Genomic DNA, 9,570 nt, shown 5'->3' with positions numbered 1-9,570 from the left:
CGCAGCACCCTTACCCCGCTCCCCCGTGCACTCAGGAGCAGCCACGCGGCCCCAGGGCAGCCCAGCAGGTTTATTATGGAGGGGACGTACAGAACAGCCATGCCAGCCCAGGGCACCGGGCACCCCGGCACAGCCAGGGCTTGGCACAGAAGCGGGGAACGCAGGGGCTGCGGGTGTCCCACGGCAGGATCCATCCCCCAAGAGCCGCCCCGCAGCGGGATCCGTCCTCCCGGGGGCTGCGGGTGTCCCACGGCAGGATCCATCCCCTCGGGGGCTGGCGGCAGGGACACGAGGGGATGGCAGGGACAGCGGGAACGGGTCCTTTCGCCCCTTGGTCCATAACGTATATAAATATAGAAGCTGTGTGTATCCATCCTATGTATATATGTACATCGGGGGGCTGTGCCGGCCGGGGTGACCGGCACCCCCGCGGCGACCGTCACCGGGGCTCCCGGCCCGTCCTTCACGGGAGCCACGCGTCGCTGTAGAGGGAGCGCGCCTTGGCGTGGCGCCGGTTCGCAGCGCTGGCGTTGAGCACGGCCACGCTGCGGCGGCTGGAGCTCACCACGTCCGTCACGAAACCGGCGCAGTCCGAGCAGACGTCGCGCAGGACCGAGCCCTGGGCGTAGATGTGGGGGAATTCCTCCTCCACCCGGCGCCAGCACGGCCCCGAGAGCGAACTGCGGCACAGGGCACTCGGTCAGCCCCCGCCGCAGGAGGAGGGGGACGAGGAGGAGGAGGAGGGAGGAAGGCTCGGGGACTCACTGGAAGGGCTCCCTCCGGCGCAGCGGCGGCGCCTTGGGCAGCAGCGAGCCCGGCAGGCTCTCGAAGCCCAGCGCGTAGACGGGGATGTGGGCCAGCTTCTTGGAAGGCATCTTCATCTGCGGAATGCGGGAGTCAGGGCGGGGACAGGGACAGCGACAGGGACGGGATAGGGATAGGACAGGGCTGGGATACGGATAGGGCACACAGAGATGGGGATAGCTCAGAGATGGGTACAGTGACAAGGTGGGACAGGAGTGGAGTGGGATGGGGCAGGGACAGGGAGAAGGTGGGTCAGGAGAGAGACAGGGTGAGGAGCAGAGACAGGGACACAGTGGCACTGCCCAGAGCCTGTCCCTTACCTTTAGACTGCAGGAGCTACAGACAGACCTGGGAACACAGAGAGAGGTGGGTGAGAGGGCCCATTGTGGGGACCCTGCTGCCGCCCTCCCAGCCCCGTGACACAGCACAGCATGGCACAGTTTGGCACAGCATGGCACAGTTCAGCACAGTGCTCACCGCTTGCAGAAGAAACACGACGTGGGCCAGGAGAAGAGAGGAAACTTGGCCCTGCAGCAGCAGCAGACCTGTGGGCAGAGCAAGGTAAGCTGGGGGTAGTTGGGCCCCCCAGTCCCTCCAGCCCCCGTCCCCATTCCCACCTTCCCCCTCCGCAGGCTGCTGTACAGCTCCTTGCTCTGCAGGAACTTCTCCATCTCAGCCTTGACCAGCACCCTGCGCACGTTGATCATCTCCTCCACTGTCAGGGCCAGGCTCTCCACGGGGTGGCTGAACTCCTGTGGGACAGGGGGGATGTCACACTGCACTGTGGCACAGGGCACGGTCCAGAGCACTCCTGTGCCAGGGCAGAGCCTCCAAACATGGGCAGAGCATCCCTGGCATAGGCAGAGCATCCCTGGCACAAGGACACCCCCAGCCACCATATGTCCTTGTGCCAGGCTGCCCTGTGCCCATGGTCATGCTTGCCTGGTGTCCCCAGCCCCAGTGCTCCCAGCTGGTGTCCCCAGAACCCACCAGCCAGAGGTGCTTGGAGCTGCTGGCGGGGGCAGCACTGGATCCATCCTCTGGCCTCTCCTCCACAGCGCCGAGGGCAGCCCGGGGCAGGGCTGGGCCATCTGGCAGCGGGTGGCAGCTGGCAGGGACGGAGCCTGCAGGGAGGGACAGGGAGGCCGTGGCAAGGATGTGTTGCCTGGTGCCACCACTGCTGACAGGCATGGCACAGAGCCCCGGAGATAGGGACATGGGCACCCCCGGCAGTACCTGAGCGGGGCCGGGGCTCGGGCTGCAGTGGCTCTGGGTCCCGGGGCACAGCCTGGTCCCCCCCCAGCTGGCTCTGCAGCTGTGCCAGGTCCTGCTCTGAGAAGGAGCGATCCCGCTTCAGCGGCACCTCCGTGCCCGGAGAGTCCTCATCCTGCAAGGCCATGGGCACCGTGTCACCGAGGGCACCCCTGCACCCCCGTGTGTCCCCACCTCTGCAGGGTTTCCCTTGCCTCAGAGAGGTTCATCTCCTCCATCTCGGCCAGGGTGGGTGCCTTGAGCAGGACGCGAGGCCGCGGGCGCGCGGGGACGGCGTTGGCCGGGCACAGGGACAGCTCGAGGCAGGAGCTGGAGCTCAGGCGGCCGGCACAGGCATGGGGGATGCAGGGCAGGGAGCTGTATCCTGAGGAGAGATGGGCTCAGCGCCGTGGGGGTGGCACACATGGGACACAGCACAGCGGGCAGGGGACATCGGTACCTTTCTGCTCCACGGGCCGCAGCTTCCGCTCCTGCCTGATCTCCTCCAGGATCTTCTCGTGGAGCGTCCTCTGCTTCTGGGGCAGCGGCCGCAGCCGCCGCTCTGATGCCTGTGGGGTGCAGAGATGGGACCTCAGGTGTGGCCATGGCTCAGGGATGGCACCCACGGGACCTACCAACACTGTCATGCCAGGGAGGTGGCCCGGCGCTGGCACTCACCTGCTTCAGGGGGGGCCGGGAGCGGATGAAGTCCAGTATGAGCTCGTGGGCATCTTTCTTCACCCGGGGGGGGATGTCTCCATCCACCTGGGGAGGGCAGGGGGTCAGTGCTGGGCTGGACAGTGGCAGGATGGGGGGTGAGGGGCTGGCACGGCGGCCACGCTCACCATGACCTTGCGGAGTTTGTAGTTACGGGCACGGATGTCCTGCATGAGCATCTCAAAGGGCGTGAGCTGGTACTCGGTGGGCAGAGGGTTGAACTGCTTCTCCTGCACCTTCTTCAGCTTCACACCGTGCCGCAGCTCCCGCATCAGCTGCACCCACAGCCGGGCCTGGGGGGACACACAGACACGGTGTCAACACCCTCCTGGGACACACAGACACGGTGTCAACACCCTCCTGGGACACACGGACACGGGGTCAGCATCCCCCAGTGCCCAGCACAGCCCCGTGCCCAGCCACGCTGCCCTACCCAGTCTGTGTTGCGCAGGTTGCCCAGCTCCGCCGCCGGCCGCTCCTCCTCTTCCTCATCCTCCTTCAGCTTCTGCAGCAGCTGTTGAGGCACAAGATGCTGTCACCTTGTCCTGGTGGTGCTGAAGGTCCAGCCAGGACTGTGCCACGGGGCTGCAGCCCTGAGGTGAACCCCAATTCCTGATTCCCAGCCAGCACAGCAGGCTGGGAGGGGCTGCACAGCCAAACACCGGCACCAGCAGCCCTAGCTGGGATGGGCAGAGGGGGCACTGCAGCCTCCCCAGCCCCTCGTCGCTGCAGGCGGCTTCCTCGGCAGGGCCGTGGTGGCAGCGGGCACCCACGCTCACCTCCTTGGCGTCGCGGATCTTGGCGAGGAAGGCCATGAGCTCCACGGTCTCAGCGAAGAGGGCTCGGCACACAGCCTGGTAGTGCGCGGGGGCGCCGGCGGGGTCGGCCAGGCGGGCGGCACAGCAGCGCATGGCCTGGCCGAAGGTGCGCACGGAGCGAGGCTGCCCCTCGCCGCCCTCCTCCTCCTCATCCTGCCCCCCATAGCCCTCGTCGGCCGTGGCGCAGCCGCTGTCCTCGGAGTCGCTGTTGGTCATCAGGTCGATGAGCTGCTCCAGGCGCGGGCTCAGCTCCCGCTCCTCGTTCTCATCCAGTCCCCAGTCCAGCGCCCGGTACACGGCAAAGCCCAACGACTGCACCATCTGCGGGGGACAGCACCGGCAGGGGACGGCAGGCACGCTGGCACAGCTGTCCCCGGCCCCTCCTCGGTGCTGGGTCCCGTCCCAGGACCTGTGAGCCCCGGGTGAGGGGAGCAAGCGGCCGTGCCCAGCCCACAGCGGGCTGGGATGGCAGACGGGGCAGGTCACCGGCCCCCACGTACCTGGGCTTCGGCAGAGGGCGTCAGCAGCGCGGGCAGGTCTGGGGGAGGAGGGCAGAGTCACCGCACGGCCCCGTGCTGAGCACCCCACCCTGCACCACCCAGGGATGCGGTACCCACCCACTCCACCCTGAGCTGCTCACACCCCCCCCCGCTCCTCCCTCCTTCCCTGGCTCATCCTGTGCCCTCCTGGTCCCAGGGCACGGCTCCAAGGGACAGTGGGCACTGCATGTTGAGCCCTGCTATCGACAGGCTGGCACAGCCCTCCCAAAGGGCACACTGAGGGGGCACAAGCACCCATGTACCCCTCATCACCAGGGCTGGAGGGAGCTGAGAGCTCTGCGTGCATGAGGAGAGATGCCCCCTGCACCCCTGTGGGATGTGGGCACTGGCAGTGTGGACAGCAGGAGCGTGGGCACCAGCAGCACAGGCATGGCAGTGTGGGGACTGGCAGCCACAGCTGGAGCATGGCACACACAGGGAGCCCAGGACACGCTTGTGGGCAGCTTGAGCCCTCCTGGCAGCTGCAGGGAAAGGAACACAAGTGGCCTCTGCAGTGTCCCCAGGGCTCCCGGCTCTGCTTCCCTCATCATTAGCTCTGCATTGAGCTGATCAATGCGGCAGCCACCAGGATGTGCCAGTCGTGTGCCAGCCGTGTGCAAGCCAGGAATGGACAGGAAAGGCAGCACAAGTGGTGGCCCTGCCATGGTACCACAAACAAACCCATCAAAAAACCATGTCCTAGACTGTGCCCGGCTCCTACCGCAGTACCAGCCCCTGGGATGCCACCCAGTGAGTCCCAGCAGCTCCTGCCAGTCACTGGGGCAGAGCTGAGGGGGAATTCCCATAGAATGGGGGGCTGGAGCTGTTCCAGAAGGTGCTGCTGGCTCACCCAGCCCGGATCCAGCCCTGTGCCCTGGCAGAGCTGCAAAGCCATGTGCCAGGCTGGTGCCACCACCTGCAGTGGCACCCAGAGGCACCCGGAGCCCTCCCAGCCTCAGGCTTCACTGTGAAGACTTCACTGGTTCATCCCTGGGGAGGTGGCTCAGGTTGGCACAGAAGCAACCCAGAGCAGGAGGTGGCACAGTGGCACTGGCAGGTGGCACTGGCAGGTGACACCGGCTCCAGCCCTGCGGTGGCTCAGGGCAGGGCGTGGGGCCATTCCCATGCAGGACCAGTGCAGCCAGTGCGGCCACGCCGTGCCCAGCTGCCATGGGCACGTGCCCTGCCCGTGCGTGTCTCTGTCCTGGGCACGGAGCCACCTGATGCACCCGGGTGTGTGCTCAGCCCCCGGCACCGAGGACACACGGTGACCTCGCAGTGTCCCTGCCCAGTGTGGGCGAGGCCACACAGCGACCCCACGGCACCAGGAGCCATCCCCGGTGGCCTGGCTGTGGGGTGGAGGCGCTGGCCACGCTCCAAGTGCTCCCCGTGGCTGTGTGGCCACCCGGTGTCACTGCTGGCAGCCAGCCCGGTGACACCCGGAACCGCCACAGCCATACCTGGCAGCGCAGCCACCTGCGGGAGGACGGCTGGGAGGGCAAAGGTCGGGGATGGGGCTGTCCCTGTGCCACTCCCGGGGCCTGCATGGGGGACAAGATCCCTGTGGTGCCCGTGGATGTGCTGTATGGGTGTCCATGTGTCCGTCCATCTGTCCTTGCTGTGTGTCCTGCAGCCCCATGGTGGCTGCCAGGACCACGCAAACACCCTCACCTGGCTCCAGCCTCCCTGGGTCACCCGGCTCCAGTGACCTTGTGGGTGCCAGTGCCGGGAGCAGTGCCACACCAGTCTGATAGCAGTGCCCACCCCCTCCCCGGGGCAGCCCCTGCACCGGTACCGGCAGTGCTACTGTCAGTCCCCTTGCGGGGCCGGGGCTTGGGGCTCACCCCCGTCCCTGCCGGTGCCGCCTTCCTGCTCCCCGGTGCCGGGACCGGCCCTTTTCCCCGTCCTCACAGTCTCTCCGGTGCCCCCCTGCACTGCTCCCTGCTGCCGGTGCCTCGATGCTTGGCCCCCCTCTCCGGTGCCACTTCTCCCCATCTGCCTCTCCGGTACCGGTTCTTCCCCGCCGGGGCCTCTGCGGGTGCCCCCCCGCTGCCGGTACCCTCGGTCCCTCCACGTCCCCGACGCCGGTGCAGCACCCCCTGCCGGTGCCGGTAAGTCCCGGTGCCGGTAAGTCCCGGTGCCGGTAAGTCCCAGGTCCCCGCTCTTTGTGCTGGTAAGTCCCGGTGCCCCGGGTCCCGGTGCCGAGAAATCCCGGTGCCAGCAAGCACCGGTGCGGGTAAATGCCAGCGCCTCCCTCCTTGCACCAGCAAGCCCCGGTGCCGGTAAGTCCCGATATCCCGGATCCCGGTGCTAGTTAGCTCTGGTGCCGGTAAGCTGTGATGCCCCCGTGCCGGTAAGTCCCCGTTCCCCGTTCCTTGTGCTGCTAAGCTCCGGAGCAGGAAAGCCCCGGTTCCGGATCCCAGTGCCGGTAATCTCCGGTGCCCCGCTCCCGGTGCCTCTCTTTCGGTGCCGGTAAGCCCCGGTGCCCTGCTCCCAGCGTCGGTAAGCTGCGATAAGCCCCAGTGCCAGTACGTCCCGGTGTCCCGGGTGTCGCTGCCGGTAAGCCCCGCTAAACATTGGTAAACCCCGGCGCTCCGCTCCCGCGGTGCCGATAATTCCCATTGCCGCCAAACCCCGGTGCCCCGCTCCCGCTGCCCGTAAGCCCCGGTGTCCCCCGGTAAGCCCCAGCAAGTCCTGATGCCCGTAAGCCCCGGTAAACCGCGGTAAAACCCGGTAAGCCCCGCTCGGCGGTGCCGTCCCGTCCCCCCCCCCCCGCTCGGGCGCCGCCCGCTCCCGCCCCCCCCGGCGGCGGCGGCCCTCACCGTGCGGCGGGGCGGGCAGGCGGAGGGAGCCGTCGGCGCGGAGGCGGATGTCGGCGGTGCGGAGCGGCGCGGGGGCCACGGGGGCGGCGGCGGCGGCGCGGCAGCCCTGGAAGCAGAGCGCCCAGGCCTGCTCCTCGTTCAGCGGCTGCTCGTAGCACTTCAGCACCTCCTCCAGGGACAGCTCCCGCGGCGGCCCCGCGCCCGCCCGCGCCATCGCCCCATCCCGCACCGCCGAGCGCGGGCGGGGCGCGCCGGGCGGGGGAGACGGGGCGGGGCCGCACGGGGCCACGCCCCAACAAACCACGCCCATCTCCGCTCCCCATCCGCACCGTGGGGCGCGCGGCGGGGGCGGGGCCACGGAGTGGAGGGGCGGGGCGCTGAGCGAGACCACGCCCCCCGCACCGGCACCGGCACCGACACCGGCACCGGCACCGGCACCGGCCCCGCCGCAAACGCCCGCTGGGAGGGGCTGAATCGGCGCCGGGGGACACCGGGCGGCTCGGGACGGCGCGGCGTGGGGCCGTACCGGGACGGGCGGTTCGGGATGGTACCGTACAGTAACGGTGCTGTACGGTGGGGCACGGCACGGCGCGGTGAGCTCGGTACGGTCTGGCATGGCACGGTGTGGCGCGGAACGCTGCAGCACGGCTCGGTACGGTGTGACATGGCTCGGTATTGTTTGGCACAGCTTGGCACAGAATGGGATGGGGCAGCAGAGTGTGGCGTGGTACGGTGTGGTATGGCTCAGCATGGCACAGCTCGGCTCGGCATGGCTCAGCAGGGCACATCAGAGCTCAGTGCCATGGCACAGCTCAGCACAGTATAGCTCAGAACAGTACAGGACAGCTCGGTACTGATGGCATGGCTTGGCATGGCACTGAGCTCAGCGCGGTGTGGCACGGCCCAGCACGGTGTGGCACGGCCCAGCACAGCTCGGCCCGCCCAGGCTGCAGGCTGGGAGCAGGGCAGGGTGCACCGGGTTAGCTGGGTGCAGAGGGCAGGGTTCAGGGCACACAGCTGGGCACAGCCGTGGATTGCAGGGCGTGTGACAGGGGCAGTGCCAGCGTGGGCACAGAGCAGTGCTGGTGACACCCGAGGGACACGAGACCCTCCTGTGCCCCAAGAGGAGCAGGGTGGCCCTGGTGCGTGTCTCAGCCCCAGCCCTGGCTCCTGCCCCACGGAGCCCACATGCCACGTGTGGGGCAGCACACGCAGGGACACGATGGCCTTGGCACCAGGGTCACCTGGGGACACTCGAGCAGGAACCAGGGCAGGAGCACAGGATGGCACAGGATGGCACAGGATGGCACAGGATGCCGGTGCCCATGGGGACTCCTGCCACGAGGAGCCTGCCTTGTGGGGTGCTGGGAGAGCCCTGGGGCACTCGGCTGGGATGAGGAGCTGGCACAGGGAAAGGGCCAGGCTGGGACAGGAAAACTTCCTGGGGGGAAGGACCAGAGCTCCAGATGCCAGAGTGTGGTTTGGGCATGGCCAGGAGCAGCAGGAGCTGGGTGAGGTGCCAGGATGAGCTGGAGTCTTGAGAGAGACAATATCCCATGGGAATATGGTGTGGGGTTGGCATCCCACAGCCACTGGGAAAGTCTGACATGAGAGCAGGATCACCTTTGGGCACACAGGGAGGGCAGGACGGTCCTGACAGAGCAGAAAGGACAACCAGTGCATGGGAAAGGTCAGAGCGAGCAAATGAACACTCTCCTCATGATGAGCTTCCCATTTCCATGATGGAAGGAGAATAAAGCCCTGGCTCAGCTCCATTAACCGATGAGCATAGACTGGAATCAATCCCAGAGCTGTGCTGGCAGGGCTGGGACAGGGACAGAGCTGACACATGGCTGCTCTCCTGTCCCACACGGCCAAAGAGCTCTGCAGGGCTGGAGATGTCTGTCAGAGAGCCTGGGATGAGCAGAAAAACCCTTCCCAGGGAACATGAACAGTGCAGCTCCATCTCTGGGGCAGAAACTGGGATAATGGAGCTGGGATAGTGGGAAATACAGCCCTGCATGCTGCCCTGGGGTTTGAGAGAGGGGAGAAGGGATTTAGGTGATCCAAGGTGTCCGTGCCTCTCTGGGAACGCTCCAATGCACCGTGGGCAGGTGGGATGTGCTGCAGGAGTTGGGAGCACGGTGCCAGTGGCATCTCCAGCTGGATCCATGCAGGATCCTGCATCGTGGGCAGGTGGGATGTGCTGCAGGGAGTTGGGAGCACAGTGCCAGTGGCATCTCCAGCTGGATCCGTGTGGGATCCTGCCCAGCTGCAGCCCCTGGCCATGGCGCTGACATCTGGCTCTAGATTGAGTCACAGAATCACAGAATCACAGAATAATCACAGAATCACAGAATCACAGAGTCACAGAGTCTCAGAATCACAGATTCACAGAATCATAGAATGAGGTTGGAAGAGATCTCTAATATCATCCAGTCCAACCTATGCCCTAACACCTCAACCAGACTATAGCACCCAGTGCCATGTCCAGTGTTTTTTTAAACACATCCAGAGATGGTGATTCCACCACCTCCCTGGGAAGAGCATTCCAGTGCTTTATTATTCTTTTGGTGAAAAATTTCTTCCTAATATCCAACCTATCGCTTCCCTGAGGTA

The 9,570-nt window shown here is 66.4% G+C and overlaps 1 protein-coding gene across 1 annotated transcript; it reads right to left on the bottom strand.

The window, feature by feature from the left end:
• Positions 1 to 50: 50 nt before the first annotated feature.
• On the bottom strand, positions 51 to 7,266 carry SPIRE2 (spire type actin nucleation factor 2). Its single transcript, XM_054640836.2, has 15 exons — positions 6,952 to 7,266; positions 4,091 to 4,128; positions 3,552 to 3,911; positions 3,206 to 3,286; positions 2,901 to 3,065; positions 2,734 to 2,820; positions 2,516 to 2,624; positions 2,271 to 2,440; positions 2,041 to 2,191; positions 1,795 to 1,928; positions 1,422 to 1,556; positions 1,282 to 1,349; positions 1,125 to 1,152; positions 766 to 881; positions 51 to 680 (listed from the first exon to the last, which is right to left on the bottom strand). Exons 1-15 carry the CDS (start codon positions 7,259 to 7,261, stop codon positions 464 to 466), a joined length of 2,169 nt encoding a protein of 722 aa, XP_054496811.2. The 5' UTR covers positions 7,262 to 7,266; the 3' UTR covers positions 51 to 463.
• Positions 7,267 to 9,570: the final 2,304 nt, after the last annotated feature.

This window comes from Agelaius phoeniceus, chromosome 12 (genome assembly GCF_051311805.1).
Source record: "Agelaius phoeniceus isolate bAgePho1 chromosome 12, bAgePho1.hap1, whole genome shotgun sequence".
Lineage (NCBI taxonomy): Eukaryota > Metazoa > Chordata > Aves > Passeriformes > Icteridae > Agelaius > Agelaius phoeniceus.
Note: the sequence above shows the minus strand (reverse complement) of the source record. Positions and strands in the feature narration are given on the sequence as shown.